General features: G+C 30.7%; 1 protein-coding gene across 2 annotated transcripts; it reads left to right on the top strand.

Moving 5' to 3' along the window:
* The first annotated feature begins 18,235 nt into the window (after positions 1–18,235).
* SDG40 (SET domain group 40) lies at positions 18,236–20,700 on the top strand. Of its 2 annotated transcripts, none has more exons than XM_078980339.1 (6): positions 18,236–18,425; positions 18,501–18,648; positions 18,718–18,849; positions 18,940–19,080; positions 19,159–19,392; positions 19,941–20,700. In XM_078980339.1, the coding sequence occupies exons 1-6, from the start codon at positions 18,271–18,273 to the stop codon at positions 20,559–20,561; spliced, it is 1,431 nt and encodes a 476-aa protein (XP_078836465.1). In that variant the 5' UTR covers positions 18,236–18,270; the 3' UTR covers positions 20,562–20,700. The 2 variants fall into 2 exon arrangements, with proteins under 2 accessions (XP_078836465.1, XP_078836466.1); XM_078980340.1 differs by having other exon boundaries at positions 18,318–18,425; positions 18,518–18,648.
* The last annotated feature ends 2,439 nt before the right edge of the window (positions 20,701–23,139 follow it).

The raw sequence follows: 23,139 nt of genomic DNA, 5'->3' as shown, positions 1-23,139 counted from the left end.
TAACACATTAATGTTTAGTGTACTTTTAGTTATAATAATAATAATAATAATAATAATAATAATAATAATAATGTCATTTATATATGACATCCTAGAGACATGTAAAAGGTATTTACATAGCCACATCTTATCATTTAATAGCCAAACAAATGTCTTACTTACACTTACACTTGAATCAAGTTTCATGCCAAAATCTTATTATTGTTTTCGTTATCAAAGAGAGAAAGAAAAGAGCAATAAGAAAAATAAAGGGAAAAATAGTGAGATTGTATGAACATGGGGAATACATACATACATACAACAAGAACTGCATAGGTTGAGTTGAAGTTGAAGAAGTAAGATAGGCAGTGACCAGACAGCAAGAGGCGGAGAGGATGAAACGACTACATGATTACTGGCGGAAAGAAGGAGACCAGTAGCTTGGAACCGGAGACAATGGCGGCTTCCGGTGGTTACTAGGGTTCTTGATTTTTCTCTGTTCTACGTTTTCTTCTTAATTATACAGCCTTATGCGATTCTGTCTCATTAACTGTTGGTATCTTCCCATCATTTAAGCAAATCTTCCTCTTTTTTAGGCATAAACGCCTGCTTCCTCTTTTTTCGATTTTGTTATATTTTGATGGGCAATCACCAAGCAGTAGAGTAAATATTTTTTTTTTCTAAATAATATCTTGATTATAGAAAAACTAGTACTTAGCAGACAAAAAAATAGGGGGGGGGGGGGGGGGGGGCTATAATGTAAATATGTGTGTCATTTTGCAATCAAACAATTGTAACCCAATTATGTAACCGGCTCCTTCGAGCCTATAAATAGGGCCTTCGTCCATAAGAAATAAATAAGTTAAGTTTGAGTATTTAAGACTTGAGTTGATCTCAAAGTTCTTCTCTGTCGAAATAGTTTGTCTATTTCTGAATAGCAGAGCCCTATCCAAACTATCCACATAAACATTCAATTATTCACTGATGTTTATAATTAAATAAATAAGTTGATTTTTTAAAATAATAACTTAACTTTGAAAGTGGAATTTTTAGATGTTAATCAAATTAATTATCTATATATAAACTTATTATTATTATTTTTAAAATGGCGGAAGATTTTATTAAAAAACTAACAAGAAGCTAGAAAAAGAAAACAACAATTACATCAAAATAGAAGCTAGAACCGAATTATAAAGGCACGAAGTCCATTCGATCCTAGATTTGCTAGACCTATTAGAAATCCAAAAAAATGCTCTCTCTACAATAGCATTAAAGAGGTCGGATTTCCTAGGAATAGTCGGGCCAAAAACAAAATTATTTCTAAAATTCCAAAGACACCAAAAAGCCGAGATAATCACCGCATCAAAAGCTTTTCTTTGGTCAGCCCTCAAACTTGTAGAATCAGCTCACCTCATGATATCATCAATAACAAACATATCCGGAAGACGAACATCCCACCAAATAGCAATACGACTCCAAATCTCCAACAATTCTCTACATCCAACAAAAAGGTGATCAATGGTCTCCATTGCAGCACTGCATAACAGACACATGATTGATTACACCTCCATACCACGATGAGATAATCTTTCCCTAATTGGAATACCACCAAGTTTGATCCTCCACATCAGGATATTAAGTTTATTGGAACCCAATTGTCCCAACAAGTATCACATTGAATATCAATATCAACAAGAGTAGCATAATCAATAAAGATATTGGCGGAGGAGACATAAAACATATCCGACACATCGACGGGCCAACCCAATCTATCAAATCTATCAAGTAGATGAACATTCTGAATCACTTCTATAAACGCATCCCATTGACTCTGCTCAATACCAACCCCCCCCCCCCCCCCCACACACACACACACGAAAAAAAAAAAGAAATTAGCTCTCATTACTTCCAACATGTAAGGAACGGTAACCGGAGTAGAAAACACATACATAAGGTAACTTCCCACCGAGCCAAGAAGAGACTTAATCAAAGTAAACCGACCCCCAAAAGAAAGAGATTTGGCTTTCCACATCGCAAGTTTAGAACGAAATCTATCAATAATGGTTGACCAAGCCTTCACCCGACCCATATTATCACCCATCGGAACTCCAAGATGGACAAAAGGAAGGATATCCGCCCCACACCCCACAGATCTAGCCACATCCATAACCATCAAATAGTTTAACATTATAAATAGGATGGATACTCGAACCATGTATATAAACTTATTAAATAAACAATTTAATATTATCTTAAAAAGTTTATTGAGCAAGTATATGTTTGACATTATAAAAAGCAAAACAAGCCGTTATTTCCGTTGAAAAGAAGAAATATGAAAGCAAAATAAGGGTTATGTCTAGATAACAAAAGACACAAACAATATGCAGATAGTGATCTCTAAAATATTGTCATGGGTGGCCTCTTTGTTACAACCCACTCCACCAAAATAAAAGCTTTGGAGGAACTCCTCGCAAATGTTGACCCAAAATCTATTCTTCTGGAGAAACATTTACTTATCTACACAATCAATGGATTATCAAACAAATTTGATTCGGTGGAAAACATCACATGATATGGATCTCCTCTCCCCATCTTCTTGGAGACTCCACTAATGTTCATCATAGAAGATCAACATATGTCTCATCTTTGCTCATCGACTTTAGGAAGTTACATGGAAGATTCCTCGTCGCCCACAATTCTTCATGCTGGAAATAACAATCGTTATGACCGAATCTATGTTCCGCCACCAAGCAACAGATAAAAACTACGACAACAATAGATGTTGTCATGGAAACAACAAGTTGATGGGCTACTCGACTCCCCTCATCGGTTGTAGGAGCATGTATCATATTTTATCATTCTTGTGTTTTGGACAGCATCCTGTTATGAAATCGCATGTCCACCTCGCCAAGTCTTATCCTTTTGGTCCATATATAACCACCGATGCTTCAAGTTCTTGGGCCTGGTCCTGAATTATCCTATTTCTCTACAAATTTGTTTAATACCATGTCGTTAAATGATCTGGCGCAAAGAACAACTGGTTGATGAACAGTGGGGAAACCAGATATTTCCACACCAAAAAATGTATATTAACTATTGCCCTTAACAATCGAGATATATATTTTGTCTTAATTGGTAATGGTTCTCACATTTATGTTGTCACGACCACATTTTCCTTTTAAACTTTTATATCGTCCTTTACACCTCAAATATATTTTTATCCCCCTTATTACTAATAAAAAAAATATGATTTATGTTCCGTTTAATTAAAATTTGAAGTGACAATGATGAACCCCTTTATCCATCTATCTTGTCCACTCCACAAGTGTTCATATCTTCAAGTTTTTGGGAAAATGACTTAGGAAGGTAACTACCTTTTATCCGTGTTCACATATTGGCAATTTCTTCTTTTTTGTACATAATAAAGCAACTAACTTGTTTTAACTGTTTAAATTACACCAATATTACTGGCTAAAACCTGTTTTAACCGGTAACTCAAAGGGGGAAATGACTTAGGAGGGTAACTACCTCTTATATGTGTTCACATATTGGCAACTTCTTATTTTTTGTACATAAGAAAACAGCTAACTTGTTTTAACTGTGTAACATCCCAAAAATCATGATCAAAAAATTTCATTTTTAATTTAATACTAAAACCATAATTGTCAAACAATGAATTTAATACTCCGGCATTGGGCCTCGCCCGACATCAGGCCCCGCCTGACATCGAGCCCCGTTCGATATACAAATATGTCTCTCTTAGGTCCCGCTTGTCTCCGGGCCCCGCCCGCTAAACATATACAATCATATAACATGATAACACATAAAGAAACATACTCTACTGTATCCCTGTCCTAAGAAACATACTCTGCTAATAATGAGATACGAAACTTCGTCCGTACTCAGCTAGTTCCAACCAGTGCTTCAACAGTGCAAGGTGAGTCTTCTCACTGTGTGAATGGGCCTAAGGCCACAATGCCAGCCCATGTAGTATATGAGTAGGAAGACCCAGTGGTTAGCCCTAGGCATTGTATGCTAGTATGTTATTCCAGACCAAGGTATGATTTCGGGCGGGTGCCCGAGGAATGTTTGCATGTTAGATTATACTTGTTGTTTGTGTGATACAATAGAGTATGTTTCTTTATGTGTTAACATGTTATATGATTGTATGTGTTTAGCAGGCGAGGCCTGGAGACAGGCGGGGCCTAAGAGAGATATATCTGTATACCGAGCGTGGCTCAATGCCAGGTGGGACCTGATGCCGGGCAGGGCCCAATGCCGGAGTATTAAATTAATGGTTTGAAAATTATGGTTTTAGTATTAAATTAAAAAAAAATTGGTCATGATTTTTTGGATGTTACACAGTTAAAACAAGTTAGTTGTTTTCTTATGTACAAAAAATAAGAAGTTACCAATATGTGAACACGGATAAGAGGTAGTTACCCTCCTAAGTCATTTTCCCTTTGAGTTACCGGTTAAAACATGTATTAGCCGGTAATATTGGTGTAATTTAAACAGTTAAAACAAGTTAGTTGCTTTATTATGTACAAAAAAAAAAGAAGTTGCTAATATGTGAACACGGATAAAAGGTAGTTACCCTCCTAAGTCTTTTCCCCCAAGTTATTCCACATTACATCAACGATTAGGCCACTCAGCGGTCATGTGTTGAAGTCTTTAGCGATATATATATATATATATATATATATATATATATATATATATATATGTGGGAAAAGTGAATATACTCTTAAGGGTATATAAGCTTAAGTACCCAAACCCATTATAATACGTCATTTTATTTAATATATTCATTATAATGTTCTTAAACTTCAACCCTTGATTTGATTTACTTTCAAAACTTTCGAAATTTCATTATTATTTTCCTCTTACATCACATCTTTTTGCCGAACACCTACTTGGCTATATATATTATAGTTGAAAATGAAAATTATGTAAAAGGAATATAAATGTGAAATTGATAAAAATCTTGTAAGAAAATTAAGTTAGAAGTCAAATGTTTCTAACAACTATTATATGCTTGTATGCATAAATCTGGACCAACAGATGAAATATAATCAATGATCATGATCTGAGGGTCTATGATTCTAATATGGTAACATGTACCATATAATCATACAAATTTTAGCATAAGGGTATTTTAGTCAATTAACCTATATTAAAAAAGGAAATTTTTCGTATTTTAAGGATAATTAATTGCCATTTTTTTTAAATATGAATTTTGATTTTAAATAATTCGAATTTAATTTTAATATAATTCTTAATAAAAAAATCGATTTTATTCTATCAGAATGACAAAAAGTCAACCATAAATTAGTAAATATATTTTTGATTTTATTTTTGAAGAATATAGCTACCTTCAATATATATATATATATATATATATATATATATATATATATATATATATATATATATATATATAACATGCTTAAAGGCTTATACAACATATTATCAATAATAATATTTTCTAAATAATACATATTTTATTCTTTAAGAATCACTAATTACATTAATTCGTAAAGAATAAGACTATAAACAATTATTACATTCATTTGGAAAAAAAAATCTAACCTATAATGGTTTAAGAAATACATTTAATCTTAAAGATTAAAACTAAACATGGTTACAAAAAAAATAATAAATAAATAAATAAATTCTAACAAAAACACTAATCCTTTCTGAAAGAATATTACTGTTAAGAAACTTTTTATACATTGTGGTAAAATACAATCTGGTAGAATATACTATTGTTCTTTATATTTTCTTCTTTAAGGGTATATTCATTTTTCCCATATATAGAAAAGTGAATATACCCTTAAATGTATATAAGCTTAGGTATTCAAACTCACCATACTACGTCGTTTTGTATCATATATGCATTGTAATGGTCCAAAGTTCTTAACATCCAATTCCTAACTTTATTTACTTCCAATATTTTTATATATTTCACAATTATCTTTTTCTTACATAATTTTCATTTTCAACTATAATATATATAGCCTAGTAGGTGTTCGACATAAAGATGTGATATAATGGAAAGATAATAATGAAATTTCGAAATTCTTGAAAGCAAATCAAGTTAGGGTTTAAAGTTTGAGAACATTGTAATGAATATATGATACAAAACGACATATTATGATGAATTTGAGTACCTAAGCTTATATACATTTAAGGGTATATTCACTTTTCCCATATATATATATATATATATATATATATATATATATATATATATATATATATATATATATATATATATATATATATATATATATATATATATATATTTCTTGTAATAATGACAATATTATAAAATTTGTCAATCATATAAACTCAGAAAGCGCACAAAGCTTCGTTGGTTCTTTTAAATTCCAATGTGTATCATGCATTTGAAATATTTCATTATGATATGTGGACTTCTTCTATTTTGAGTGTTAAGGGATTTTGATATTATGTAACCTTCGTAGATCACCATACTCACTATCTTTGGATCTTTCCTTTGAAACAAAAATTTGATGTTTTTGTTAAATTCCATGAATCATTTCAATATGTTGAAATTTAATTAAAAACAACAATTAAATCAATTCAATGCATAAAAAGGGTGGTATGAAAACAAGCAACCACAATTTCTTTTCTACCAATTGGATTCATTTTTGTTTTATCTTGTCATTGCACTTCTCAACAAAATGGGAATTTTGAACGCATGTTTCACGTTATTAATAAAATGGAGTACACTCTTAATTCCAATCCCATCTTCCGTCAATATAGTAGGTGGAAGCTCTTCACATTGGGGACCCGTCTCCTTAACATACTACAATCCACCTTGATCCAAAATGAAACCCTCACTCTCTCATGTTTCAAACACACACGATATAAACTCATCCTCATATCTTCGGATGCCTTTGATATCCTCATACCACTATATTTAACAAACTAGATCCACGTACCACTTCATGATTATTCTTACCATACCTTACTTATCATCGGAGATACTACTTCCTACACATGTCCTCTCTTAAATTCATCATATCTCGCTATGTCGTCTTTAATGAGTATGCCTTTCCTTTCGGCTCGGTCACATTGATTGGCACTCTTTACTACTTATTTTTAGATGATCACTCCAACTTGTCACTTCTCTACCATGATATCCTTGAGTCTCGACATCCATCCACCATACTTACTTCGTCATTATCTCTATCTAGTATTTAAGTCAACCTCTACAATTCCTCGAAATACACACTTAATGACAACTTGTGCTAGAAGCGGTAATTCCAAACTCATTAAGCATTTGAACCTTCCACATTATATATATATATATATATATATATATATATATATATATATATATATATATATATATATATATATATATATATATATATATATATATATATATATATATATATATATATATATATATATATCTCCTTTCCCATGGTTCTACCTACATGCATTATAGGACCCACACTACGAAAGGTCATACATAAGGAATATCATGCCCTTATATCAAATGTAAATTATGTTCTTGTTTTGAGACCTCTTGGGGTCAATACTGTGTGATACATGTGGATCTTTAGTCATAAATATGACACCAACAAATCTCTATCCAAATATAAGTCTCACCTTGTGTCTAATGGTCTCAAACACCAATATGGTATGGATTACGAAGAGACCTTTAACCCGGTTGTCAAACCGGATACCATTCATATAGTTTTCAACTTACCGATCTCTCATCATTGACATATCTAACAATTGGATGTGAAAAATGATTTTTTACACGAGAACCTCTTGATGAGACAGATTACATGCACCAACCCCTTAGCTTTCAAGATTCTTGATTTCCAGAAAATGTATGTCACTTACAACCATCTTTGTACAGCTTCAAGTAGGACCCGATGACATGGTATCGTAGATTTGCTTTGTATGTGATATGGGTGAAATTTCTAATTAAAATCTTACGTAGGATTTAGAGTAACATGTTCATCAAGATCTTTTCCAACATCTTGACCAATATTCTAGAGATCACTAACCCTCACATTTGTTCTTTATTTTATTTATCTATTTGATCCAGGTCCTAAATTTGTCAATAAATACCCGATCAAATCGAAATTATTATAGGAAACATAAAGAAAAAATGTGGTCTTTAGGAATTTCGGGATAAAGGAAAGTTGATCATCAAGAATCCTGAAGCATAAGTTTATGTTGAGATTTTAAGGATCCAGCTTATGGTCGTTAATGCCTTTATGTATAAATAGGAAGTAATAGTATCAAACATACACACATGAACACTCTCGTTTCTACTTGTACTATGCAACTATAAACATACTACTTGTACTAGTTTGATTCATTTAATAAAAATATCAAGATAGCCCGAATATTTCCAGCTCCCGATGTTTTGTGGTGGCAATCTAACCTAAGATCAAGGGCTTTCCGCGTAACTCTTGTGTTTTGCATCTAAGAATCTGGTTCTAAATACAACACCACAACCTTTACTAATTTGGTTGACACTTTCTTTGCAGATTTTTGACCAAAACAGTATAATTGTAGGATAGGTTTCCAACACAACTGCATATACTCATCATTATTTATCTACAACTTACAACATGTAATTGCATATCTACAACTATATATAGATTACATCATCCTCACAACATCTTCCATTAATTTTCTTTAGATGATTATCTATCAGCTCAGCTATGAGTTTTCCATGATCAAATTGTGTGACCTAAACTATTTTATGGGTATTAGGGTTGTTAGATCATCTTCGAGTATTTTTGTTTCACACCAAAATTATGTAATTGAGATTATTGAGTGGGTTAAAATTCTCTATGACAATCCATCTCGGACACCGGTTGAGTCGTCCACATGTTGGATTCTGTCGGTCCTCCGATGGATGACCCATTCTTATATTACAACCTAGTTGGGGATCTTCAATATCTTACTTTTAGTAGACTAGATATTGCTTTCGTTGTATAATAGATTTTCTTATAAATTCATGATCTGCAATAGCGTCATCTACATGCTCTTAAAAGTATTATTTGATACATATGTGAACCTATGGTGTATAGTTACATGTTTCCCATTCATCAGATCTCATCGCCTGCTCACATGTAGATTGGGGATGCCCAATCTCTTAGAGATCCACGTTAGGTTTTTTATACAAATTATTTTGTTATAAAGGACAACATTGTATTGTGGTCTTCTAATCATCAAGGTGTGATATCACATTATGGTGCGAAGGATGAGTATCACGGGGTGACTATAATAGTTGAAACTTGTTGGATCTATAACCTTCTTTGGGAACTCTAATGACTAATGCACAAGGTCAATATTGTGTATTGCGATAATCTTAATATCATTTATATGTCTACGAACCTGGTACAATGTCAGCATACCAAACATAGAGATCGATATCCATTTCGTCTAGGACAAAGTTGGTAGGACTTATTTGAGCTCTCCATGCCCCTTCCAACTTACAATATGCCTACATCTTCGCGAAGGGTCTCTATACATCATTGTTTCATGAATTCAAAGCCATTTTGAATGTCTGTCACCCTCCCAATCAAACTGCAAGGGGATATTAGTATGTATTTATTATGTATTTATTATTTGGGTTCTTTGTATTATATAAACCATAATTCATAGCTAAGTATACAACCCATGGCCTCATTTTATTTGTACTTTGTACATTCATTATTTTGAATCAAGAAAATATATTCTTCAATAGTTTTGGTCCATATTTATACATATTCTGTTGAACCAAAATCCTTTTTGTTCTAGATTATCTAGGAACCATTATTATGGTATATTGTAATAATAGGATAGAATAGAATGTAATGAAATAAGAAATGAGATAAAATGGTTAATTAATTATAATACATGATCATGTTTGGTTTTGGTGGGCATGTAGGATTGATCATTTTCATTTCATCAAACAAAGCATACTATTTTTTCATTAAAACGGAATCATCAGTTCCATTCCCCTACTGATTTCATCATACTGTACACTTGCTTATTTTCTACTATTTGTTTGAAAAGATCATAAAATGCTTCAGATTTTTTTTTCCAAAGTATAAACTTAAATTATAAACATGCAATATTCATAAGAAGCGTTGATAGAAGTAATAGGTACAGGGCCTAGAATAAGGTGACAAACTGAAAATAATCAATCAAGTAGAGAGAGCCATAGAAATGGGATCACATGGTTGGTGGCCTACCATCTCGTAGATAAGTGGGTTTACAAGCTAAAAATAGATAGAAATAGTCTTTGGTCATTTGTGCATTAAAGCATGACACAAGATAAATGGCATTGACGAGAAGCTTATTGCTAAGGTTTATCTTCCCGGTGTGTGGTATTTTGTTGCTAACATTAAAATTGATTTAAAGGAGTGGAATGTTAGCCTGAATTCACTTGGTAGGAGGAAGATAAGGTTGGGAAATGATACCTTTTTCTTGGAAAGATAGATGGATGGAGGGTCTTGTTCTTAAGTATGTATATATGTAGTTGTATCGAATTGAATCTAACAAGAACCCTAGAGTTATGGATAGGTTGTCTAGAAATGAGTCTAATGAGAGTGTGGAGTTGGTTTGTGGCTAGAGTCGGCAACCTAGAAAAGGGAGGGAGTTGGTTTCTTTATTTGAGCTAAATGGCAAAACTTGAAATATTTCCTTATCCTATGTCTCTAATTTCCAAAGTTGGGCATGTACTACTAATGGGAATTTCTTGACTCATTCCTTGAGGATGTGCATGATGGAGGTTGTATCTGGGGGAGTATCGAGTACTTTTGTTGGATTAGTTGAGTTTCTTTAAAAGTAAATTGTTTTGTTTGGAGGCTTATGCTTAATAGGATCCCTTTGGCGATTATTCTCTTGCGGAGGAGAGTGCACATTGATTATGTTTTATGCCATCACTGCTTGAGGGAAGTTGATGATGTTGAACATGTGTTCTTTAAGTGTGATTTTGTTGCTAGGGTGTGGCATGGTTGTGCTCCTGGTATGATTAATGTTGCTCCAAATTGCTTTTCATCTTTGATTTTGATAGCTAATACTTTGATGGGGGATAAGAGGATATGCATGTTGTTTCTGTCATTGTCCTACTAGGTTTTGTGGTGCTTATGGAAAGCTAGAAATGATCTTATTTTCAAGAAGAAGAAAGGTGATGGATAATGTGTAAATTTTGTCTTTTGACCGGTTAAAACATAAAGCAAGTTTTAATTTGTTAGGTTGGTTTGACCGGTACATTTCTCCTACTAATTTATGTAATTTGTAATGGTTTCTAGGCTTCTAGCGCATTGCTAGCTCGTTAATATTATCTCCTCCGTTCAAAAGAAAAAAAGAGAGCCATAAAATAACCAATACATTAAGTTGGTTTCGAATTATGATATATTTTGCTCAATCTTTTTAAAAAAATCATTGAGTTTTTAAACTTATTTCATACAATAAATTTTAGACTGTTTTGTTGTGAGGCAGTTAGGGTTGTTAAGATCAAACGTTATGATCAGAATCATGCCCGATATCCGAACAACCATTGGGACCGAACCTAGCTATAATGAACTTTTTGTATCTCTAATATATTATATATGCTAAATTCATTTTATAAAAAACTAAGAATCATTGATTACACATCGTTTATGTTCTGTGAGATTTACTATTAAGACGAAAAGATAGGGTCAGCACTATGGTTTTGATGTTTACGAAGAGTTAAATAGAAAAAATATATACATATACGAGAGAAAACCGTCGTCTCAAGAAGATAAAACATTACATTTGCTTTTCCTGTTTAGCATTATCCATTGTTTTAAAACATCTTATCAATTTTCTTAAATTCTTCAAAATACTATCACATCATGTAAGGCGAATTGCGTACGTCATTGCAAAAAGTTAACTAGGTTCCGTAATTATAGAATGGGAATATGACTTATCAAGGTAATTAACTTTTCGGTATGTTCACATCTAGGTAACTATCTTTTTTTTGTACATATGTAGGTAACAAACTTTTTGGAAGTGTTCACATATGATCATTATGACCTGCTATAGCAGGTTAAATCCTAGATGTGAACTCTTTCAACAAGTTTGTTACCTAGATGTGTACAAAAAAAATAGTTACCCAAATATGAACAAAATGAAAATTAAAAATTAAATTACATGAATGGTCCCTATGGTTTGGGGGAATTTGTGGTTTTTATCCTTAATTTATTTTTTTTAACTTAAATGGTCCCTACTATTTATTTTTGTTGCGCGTTTGGTCCCCGTCTTACCTTAAAATACTATTGTGCCCTTATTAATTTATTTTTTTAATTAATTTTCTTATCTATGTGTTTATTTTATACATATTTAAAAAAATTAATAGACCACACATATTTGTATCTCATCGGATGATCTCTACTGTTTATTTTGATTTTTTTTTTTTTTTTTTTTTTTTTTTTTTTTTTTTAACTTGGATGATCCTTACTGTTTATTTTTGTTATGCGTTTGGTCTTTGTCTTATCTAAAAATACTATTTTTCCCTTATTAATTTTTTAAATTAATTTTCTTATTTATGTATTTATTTTTTATAAAAAAATTAATATACCCCAAATATATGTATCTTATCACCGTAAATCTGAAACCACATTTGAGAAATTTAATTTGAGTCTTACCATTCACCATCTCATCTCTAATCCTCCCCATCTTCTATTTCTTTTCCATTTTTAGTAACATCAACGTCTTCACCGTCCTTTTTTTTTTGGTACTTCAACTCTGGAGAACCAACACCATAACCTACCGTCTCTTCATATTTAGTGGGTTGTAGTGTTGTTTCGACGGAGTTGAAGGACCGAAAAAAGAAGTGATGATGAAGACGTCGATATCACTAAAGATGAAAAATAAATAGAAGTTGAGAATGATGAAAGATGGGATGGTGAGGAGATACAGATATGTGAGGTCTACTAATTTTTCTTAGACATATAAAGCATAAGTACACAAACAAGAAAATTAATTAAAAAGATTAATAAGGGCACAATAGTCTTTTTAGGTAAGACAGGGACCAAGTTCGTAACAAAATTAAATAGTAGGGACCATCCGAGTTAAAAAATTAAATTAATTAAAAAATAGATAGTAGGGATCATCCGATGAGATACAAATATGTGTGGTATATTAATTTTTATAAATATGTAAAAAATAAACATAGATAAAAAAATTAATTAAAAAAATAAATTAATAAGGACACAATAGTATTTTTAGGTAATATGGGGACCAAACGCGCAACAAAAATAAACAATATGAACCATTTAAGTTTAAAAAAATAACTTAGAGATCAAAACCACAAAGTCCCCCAAACTACAGGGACCATTCATGTAATTTAATTTTTACTTTTCGTTTTGTTCATATTTGGGTAACTATTTTTTTGTACACATCTAGGTAACAAACTTGTTGAAAGCGTTCACATTTAGGATTTAACCTGCTATAGCAGGTCATAATGGTCATATGTGAACACTCCCAAAAAGTTTGTTACCTACATATGTACAAAAAAAAGATAGTTACCCAGATGTGAATATACCGAAAAGTTAATTACCTTGATAAGTCATATTTCCTTATAGAATTCCATATTATATTTGTAATGTTAGAGCAAAAATAGTCAAAAAGTAACTATTTTGTTTTTTCATATCAATAATATGTACCAAGGTGCGACGAATGAGATCCATGTGAGATGTGAATGCGGAATGTTGTCATCTAAGAATACGTTTTTAGACATGTATGGCTTACGAATTTAATATGAATATTTTAATGTGTACATGCATGCCTGCCGTCGTGTCGTGTCCATGAGTTCCCAACTAATAGCATGTTATGTTTTTAACAAATTCTAAAAATAGTTTTAGTAATAAATATGAAAGAGAGAAAAAAACTAAAAAGTAATCGAATTAAGAGCATGTATAATAAGGGTTTTTTTCCCAAATGAAAACAACTTTTAGAAAACAAATAAAGTATTTCGTAATAACTTTTAAATTTATAAGTTCTTTGGAGAGAGCTTTCTCAATTATTTTGGTAGGGGTACCTTTCAATCAATTGCTAAATAAACAACTTATATAAAAACAATAGATGATCGTATAAATGTTAATTAAGTTGTGGAAATTGATTCACCTTTCAACTTTATACCTAATTGTCAGACTAAACATGGAGACTCATTTTAAATTTGTCAAAGTTTTTGTCTATTGGCAGTTTTGGGTCAAATAACTAGCATATATATTCTCTGAATTCGTACAACCTAATGTATTAGAAATTCATTCCGTAGAAAACACACACACACACTCTCTCTCTCTCTCTCTCTCTCTTGTGTTTGATGTGGATGTAGTCGACTTGATTATGACTTCTATTTTCGTTTTGCATTAATACTTTGTTTGAGAAACCATTTATCAGATTGTTGAAGTGCTTATACTCTAACGACTAGTACACAACTATGATGAGAATGTTAAGATCAACATGTTTGAAGGTCACGATTCGGGTACTAGAGAATGCAAATTGAAGATTACCTATATCAGAAGAAGGCACGCGAACCTTTGACCAAAAAACACCTAAAGCGATGAGGTAGGAGGTGTAACACCCTATTTCAATACATTTTAAGCTACTATTTATAAAATTCCATTACATATAGTCATATTAAAATTGAGTTAAACAAAAACTTTTTTGTTCAACTATAAATACACTTGGGTGTTACCAAATTCATACTAACAAAACTATAACAAGCAATTCAAGATTTACATGATATTAAAATAAGAGTCTATAAAAGCTCCACTACATCTAACTTTAAATCACTTTTAGCATTCCACATATGAGAACTATATCTTGGAGCTTAAACATGAGATACATCACATTAAACAAGTATACATATGATGAAAACGCCTCATGAGCTACATGAGTTTAGACACAAAAATACTACCAATATATTTTAAAACTCTTTTCTTTACCTTTAAAAAGTTTACATATAATTCTCTACTATTCTTTCAAAAAAATTTACAAATCTTTTACTATATTTAAAATCCTTTACAAACACTTTACTATACTTTCAAAGTCCTTTATCAAAACATTAACTTCTACTTTGAAAGTCATGCACGTATATGTATGCAACATGTATGAAATGCATGATCTATTTCTATTGCTCAATTAGATATGACACCCCATAGGTCGGGTTCATCCCCGACATCTTCAATATAGTATTTAATTATCTCAGATCGATTCTTTACCAACTATCACATTATAGTGATGCTCCAAGTTTGGACTAAATTACGAGAAACGAATTAACTTACATTTATCTTTGTGATTATTGCATGTGTTTATGTGTTTGTATGTATACCGGGTGAGGCCTGATGAATGTGATATGGCGGGGCCCATCTCATATTACTGATATATCTGTTTTGAGCGGGGCTCGACGTCGGGCTGGGCTCGATGACGGGCATAGCCTATTATATGTTTGATATATATGGTATGTGGTGTTTTGGAGAACTCACCATGTTTCGTGCTTATGGTTTTCAATTTATGTTTGAGTTACTTCTGGATCCAAGGGGAAGAGCTTGGGGTTATCGCATTGCACACACCATATCGCTCTACTTTTTATTTGACTTTAATGTATTTGGAATTTTTGATCATACTCTGATTCTTCTCATGGTTAATGAATATGTGATGAATGATGGTTTTATTATTTTAAAATTGAAATTTTTGGTCTTATGTTTTGGGTTGATATATATATATATATATATATATATATATATATATATATATATATATATATATATATAAACTTAAAAAATATGTATTTTCTATATATTCTTATGTGTTATTTTGTTATGTATGACATATTTATATGTACTTTTACGTATTTATATATATTTAAAAGTTTTTATATAAATGTTTGTGTATTTTAAATGTATAACCGTATTATTATTACATATTTATGTAGTTTTATTTCTAGTCGTTTTCACCATTTCATCTAACGACCACACATGTTTTTACGTATTTAAGTATTTTTTAAAACTTTTTTATATAGATGTTTTTATATATATATATATATATATATATATATATATATATATATATATATATATATATATATATAATATTATATGTATTTAAAATGTATAAACATATTTTTTTATGTACTACGTGTGTATATATATATATATATATATATAAGTATTTTTGTATTTTTTAAAGTTTTTTATATAGATATTTATGTATTTTTTTTGTATTTTAAATGTATAAATATATTTATTTACACACACACACACATATATATATATATATATATATATATATATATATATATATAATTTTATGTATGACAAATTTATATGTACTTTGATGTATTTATGTATTTTTATAAAGCTTTTTATATAGGTGTTCATGTATTTTTATGTATTTTAATTGTAAAACCGTATTATTTTTTACTTATGTTTTACTTCAAATCGTCTGTACCATTTCATTTAATTCTGATAGCTTCTTCGAATATGTTTAGATGGTTTTCCAGCATACCCATTTATTTTTAGCTTTTCCATTTTTTTTATCTTGAAATTAAAGATCGAATTAAAAAACAAAATAATAATTTATGCACATACACAAACTTTACTAGTTTCATGTGGTCTTAAGGAAATCCCAACTTTTTGTTTGTTCATATTTTTATTTTTCATTTTTTTTATTTCCATGTTTAGTTTTATGAAAAAAGAATGATAAAAGCTTGAAATATATTAGTATGCAAGAAGACTATCCAAACATACTCAAATATTTATATAAAATCTTTAAACATGCAAGAAGCTGTGAAATTAATGTGATTATACATTTAAAATACATAAATATCTATATAAAATCTTTAAAAAATTACGTAGGTAGCAAAAATAAATATAAATACGTAATATATAAAAAAAACACATAAAATACATGTAAAATACCTAAAAATACATATAAATATGTAAAAAAAAATATATTTATATATTTAATATGAATGAAAAACATAAACATCTATATAAAAAACCTAAAAAAGATATAAATACGTAATACATAAAAAAATAACACATAGAGATATATAAAAAAAAATATGTAAAATACTAATAAATACATATAAATACGTAAAAAACATTTATATATTTAAAATACCTAAAAAGTACGTAAACTTATATATATATATATATATATATATATATATATATATATATATATATATATATATATATATATATATATATATATATATAAACTTAGAAAAATCTTAAATATGTAAAATTACATATAAATACATAAAAATACGTTTATATATTTTTTACCAATTTTGAAAAAACCTGCAAAAAAGATTCAATTATTTTGGGATCATTAATGATTTGTCTCATGATTTTCTGAACATATCAGAAAAAACTAAAACAAATAAATTAAGTGGTTTCTTAGATGTTTCTGTTAGATAATTAAACCTTTTCTTTTTTAAAGAAAAAAAAGACACCAAGCATTTGTTAAATTTTTTTCTAAAATAATGATATTTTATTGTGGTAGAAAACCCAAGCCAAAATTATGAAAAACTATAGAGACTATTTTTTTTTTTTAGATTTGTCTTTTATTAATCTCTAATATCGAAGGCCCATCTCTGATTTCGGTTCTTTGGGGACCTGTTTCATGTTTGTCGGATCGAATTTATTCTATTTTCCAAAACCCGGAGTATATTTAGTATCTACTCAATATTGGGTCTATTGGCCCACGTTGGCTTAAGTACACTGGGCCTATCGAGTGTTAGCTTTTCTGGAGATTTCGTTTAGGCTGTTTGGTGGTTTTAGGACTGTCAAATTGGGCCGTCGTGTCGTGTTTTTGTGTCGTGTCGTGTTTTTGTCTGACACGACACGACACGACAAAGTTTTTTATAACACGAACACGACACGACACGATGTCGTATTTTCTTTTCACTAACACGAAAACGAACCAATTAAAAAACGACAACACGACACGACACGACAAAAATAATATCACATAACTATTATTTTATTTAATTCATATTTAATCATATATAACACGATAAAAACGACAAACACGAAAACACGACAAATACATGTTCAATCGTGTGGATTTGTAAACACGAACACGACACGACACGACATCGTGTTTTTTAAACTTGACACGAACACGACACGAAAACGAATTCGAATTTTGATTTCGTCCCGATTTCGTTTCGTGTCTTGTATTTTTGTCATGTCCCGTCATAAATTGACACCTAGGTGGTTGTCTTGTCTGGTTGATCCGGTAGCCGGTGGCCGAGCAACGGAGATGGAAGAAGCAGCGAAACTGGAACACTTCATGGATTGGGCAACTACACTCGGAGTTTCAGATTCTCCAGACGACAACCAGAACCCCAATCATCTTCATTCGCCTTGTTGCTTGGGAAAATCTCTCACCATATCCTATTTCCCTAACGCCGGAGGGTAACATAAAATCTCTCAATCCATTTACACTTTTGTATCTGTGTTTTTTTATTTTGATTATATCGTAACTTTCAGGAGAGGATTATGTGCAGTGCGTGATCTTCAAAAAGGTCAATTGATACTCAGAGTTCCAAAATCAGCTCTCATGACCTCCCAAACCCTAATGATGAATGATCATAAGCTCTCCATTTCAATTTCTAAGTTTTCTCTGTCTTCGACTCAGGTATTGCTCGATTAATCGCCTGAAACTGTATTTTGTTTTCCGTATAACGAATGATGAGTTTGGGGGCAGATATTGACAGTGGCATTGCTGAATGAACTGGGAAAGGGAAAGTGTTCTTCGTGGTATCCATACTTGACACAATTTCCTTCAAATTATGATATATTAGCAAGTTTTGATCAATTTGAGATTCAAGCTTTGCAAGTGAGAATATACTTATTATCCAATTTACTACATGTATGCGTTTTAGTATATAAAAAATGTTATTCTGAAGTGTTTTGAAGTAACTGGCAGTTAGATGATGCTATTTGGGCTGCGGAAAAGGCATTGGAGAAGACGAAAATGGAGTGGGAAAGTGCTACTGTGATAATGGAAGAACTTTTGTTTAAGCCACATTACATGAGCTTGAAGGCATGGATATGGGCTTCTGGATCTGTAAGTTTATTTGGTATTTAAATGTGTAAAACTTGATCGAGATATAATAATACATGATTAGGGTTTTGTTGAATGAAGATATCTTCACGCACAATGCATGTTCCATGGGATGCTGCTGGTTGTTTTTGCCCGATTGGGGATTTTTTCAATTATGCTGCACCCGAGGAGGAACAAGTTGTGTCTGAAGATTTCAGGGATGATGATGGAGAGCAGATGGATGGTATCTCAGCTAGGTTGACAGATGGTGTGTTTGAAGATGAATATGATGCATACTGCTTCTATGCTAGAACAAACTACAAAAAAGGAGATCAGGTATAATAGATGTTGGTAAAATGGTCTCAAAGATCACCAACAATCCTCCCAATGACAAATAATAGAAAAAATTTGAACACAAGAATATACGTGGAAAACTCTAAAACCGGAGACAATACACTACCAATCCAATATATGATAAATTGTTACAATCACATAAACTAATCTCTCAAAATATACCCATAATCTCCAAAGATGTGGAAAACTCTAAAATCGGAGAAAAAACACCAATCGTGTCTTTGATAAATTGTTACAATCACATAGACTAATATCTCAAAATACACCTATACTCTCCAAAGATTTAACCCATACTTTTCTATACTCTAAAACAAGAGAAGAAAAGAAAATAATAAATTACTCAAAATCTATTTGATTGGGGGACTTCGACACCAATGTGTGTAGATCATTCTACATTTCCTTATTCCATCGATGTCGGACGAAATCTTAGTCTTTTATTTTAATCAAATATCAACAATGGATAATCACATGTCTATGTTAAATATCGTATTAAGTCATCAATTTTTTTTTTTTTTTTTTTCATCTTCAAGGTTCTATTAAGCTATGGAACATACACAAACTTAGAGCTTCTGGAACACTATGGTTTCATTCTAAATTCAAATCCAAATGACAAGGCATACATCCCTTTACCTCCTGACCTACACTCTCTACATTCATGGCCAAAAGACTCCCTATACATTCACCATAACGGGACCCCCTCTTTTGCCTTGTTGGCATCAATGCGATTATGGGCAACACCAACACATTTACAAAAATCAATTCGATACATTGCGTATTCTGGGTCTTCTATTTCAACTGAAAATGAGATCATTGTTATGGAGTGGTTAGTAAAGAAATGTAATCAAGTGTTGAAGAATTTATCAACGTCTATTGAGGAAGATGAGTTATTGTTGTCTGTTATGGAAAAAGAGTTTGAGTCGGTAATGGAGGTCAAGAATGTGTTGTTGGGTTTGACTGGTGAGAGTTGTGAGTTTGTGAAAGTCAACGGTTTAGTGGGTGATGGAATTGGTGGTGAGATGGGTTTAACCAAAAAGACAAAAAGGTCCCTGGAGAAATGGAAGTTGGCGATTTCGTGGAGGGTTAAGTATAAAAGGATGTTACATGATTGTATTTTATATTGTACAAAGGTAATAAATGATCTTTCAGAATAACAATGTATACAGAGGTGTTATATTAATTCTGTGATATTTTTTGTAGTTCGTTTTGGTTTATAGGAAATTATATTGATGTTTTAAAATTGTACATTGTTCATCGAAGGAAACTGGATTTTTCCATTGTGTTTGACTTGAACTTTTAACGAGTTTGAATATTCACTGTTATCTGAAATCAAGGTTATCAAAGATCAGAATCTTCTTACGTATGATTGTTTTTATTTCATTAAATCGGATCTAGATCGAAAGATTCTACCATAATTACCTATTTTCTTTCATCTTTAATCAAGCATCAACATATATGAACAAGCCATGAAATAGATGTTGCTAGAAAGGATTTAAGAAAATAACAAAACTCACAAACATAAGTAAATGTAAAGAAACGTAAACCAACATAAATATACATAAACAAACTAAAATAGATTGAACATAAACAACATTAATGAAAAAATATAAATGAATGAAAAAGATTGTTGGTAGGGTTCATTCATCTAACTAAATGAACATAAAATCTTGTTCATATTCATTTATTTATTAAATAAACAAACTTTACAAAGAACAATTTGTTAGACGTTTGATTCATTTATAATTTTACTAAAATGAAAAATGATACATTAGTATAAATGTACAAGTATAATTTTCCATTGTAAATTAAAATTAATTGAAATGTTGCTTTAAAATAAAAAAGAGCTTCAATGAAAAAGAAAATACCTAAATATTAGTTATTGTTTTTCATCAAGATGTAAATCATTTCAAAATGTTTCCTTAGATAGAATAAAATCCGAATAAAAAGGATAATATCAGCATATTATTTTATGAGTAAATTACATGAATGATCCTTATGGTTTAGTATAATTTGTACAGTTAGTCCTTAATTTTTATTTTTAACTCGAAAGATCCTATTGTAAGTTTTTATTGGACGTCTAGTCCTTGGTTGATATAGCAAAACTATATTACCTTATTAATTTCCTTTAATAATTTCTGTGGTTAATATTTGTTTATTCCGATGTGGTAGTGTAGCATCGATAATCTCATTTAGGAAGAAATGGAGACACATGAAAACAAAAATGAGAAGGTAGAAGGAAAGGGGTTGGTGTGGTTGCTGATTATTGTTTACTTGTATTTTTTATTTTTTAACTTTAAAAAAACAGAAAATAGAAAATTAAGAGAGTAAAATAGTTTATTTATTTATTTTTATTTTTACGTTTGGTGGGACCAAATATGCAATAAAATATATTATAAGGACTGTCCGAGTTAAAAAGAAAAGTCAGAGACTAAACGCGCAAGTTATATCAAACCATAAAGACCATTCATGTAATTTACTTTTATTTTATTGATGATTTATCTAAAGTTTAATATTCTAAATAGTATTAATAATCATATTCATGACCCTATGCAAAATCTTAGGATTTTGTGCAATCCTACCTATGATCGATCATAGACGAATCCACTAAGGTGTATGGAGTAGCCTTTGATATCCATCAAATTCCGTCCAACATATAAAAGTTTTTAGAAATTTTATTTGTATTGTGGTGATACGTTTTATTTGTATTGTCAAATTCCGTCCAACATATAAAAGTTTTTAGAAATTTTATTTGTATTGTGGTGATACGTTTTATTTGTATTGTGGTGATACGTCGAAAAAAATATGGGTTACCCTTAATTTATAAATTGAAATTGTTTAAAGTTCAAATTTAAAGTAGCCCAAAGTGTTTAAGCCAAAAATTAATATCCCAATTCTTAACAATTTATTAAAAAAAAAAAAACGGGAATGATGGGCAATCTTGGTTATGGTTCAGTAGAGAGGCTTCAATCCTTCATGTATAAAAAGGAGACGAGTGACTAGTGACTAACAACTCTACAAAATGACTTAACACATCAAAGATTTGAAACTATATATTTTCTAAAAGATATTAATACATCAATATTTTCTAAAAGATTTGAAACAACAATCAAAGATTTGTAAAGCGCCATTCCCTATTGAGCGAGAGTAAGCATACATGTTTATATGAGAAATATAATATTATTACGTAATAATCTTCATAGTTTAAAAAAAGTTATTTATTTATTATTTTTATGGGAGCTCTTGATTTTGAAATGTTTTACTAAAAATTGAAAAGTTCAAAATAAAACTATAAATAACAAAAATTCGTCTCCTAAATTAGGACATCATTATTAAAAATACCAGATTTTACATATTTGGTATTAGAACCGAAGAGTAATTTACAAAATTGGTTCCTATTTTAACTTAAGTCCAAAATTTGAAGTCATTTTGTATGAATTTAGGACTGAACTTGAGATTTCTAATAAAATACAGACACCTAACTTGTAATTTACTCAAAATTAAATAAAATAAGAAAGCAAGATTCAATAACAGAAGTTATGTCCTCGCCACGAAACTAAGAATCAAACTTCTCCCCTAAACCAAAAATTCTTTTCTTTTCACAATCTGCCTCACATTTTATTTGACTCTCCTTACACATTTCTAGATACCATCCATTCCCAACATTTCCAAAGGGTTGACAACACTATAAGCAAAGTAATCTCCTAAAATCTTCCTATAAATTCTACAAACTCT

This window comes from Lactuca saligna, chromosome 2 (genome assembly GCF_052625555.1).
Source record: "Lactuca saligna cultivar CGN05327 chromosome 2, ASM5262555v1, whole genome shotgun sequence".
NCBI lineage: Eukaryota > Viridiplantae > Streptophyta > Magnoliopsida > Asterales > Asteraceae > Lactuca > Lactuca saligna.
This window is presented reverse-complemented; position numbering and strand designations above follow the sequence as displayed.

Excerpts from the sequence above, each read along its gene's own strand:
- SDG40 (XM_078980339.1), top strand. The coding sequence starts at position 18,271 with ATGGAAGAAGCAGCGAAACTGGAACACTTCATGGATTGGGCAACTACA. Across the intron at positions 18,649-18,717 it reads TTTCTCTGTCTTCGACTCAG|ATATTGACAGTGGCATTGCT; the intron begins GTATTGCTCGAT and ends GTTTGGGGGCAG. Across the intron at positions 18,850-18,939 it reads TTGAGATTCAAGCTTTGCAA|TTAGATGATGCTATTTGGGC; the intron begins GTGAGAATATAC and ends AGTAACTGGCAG.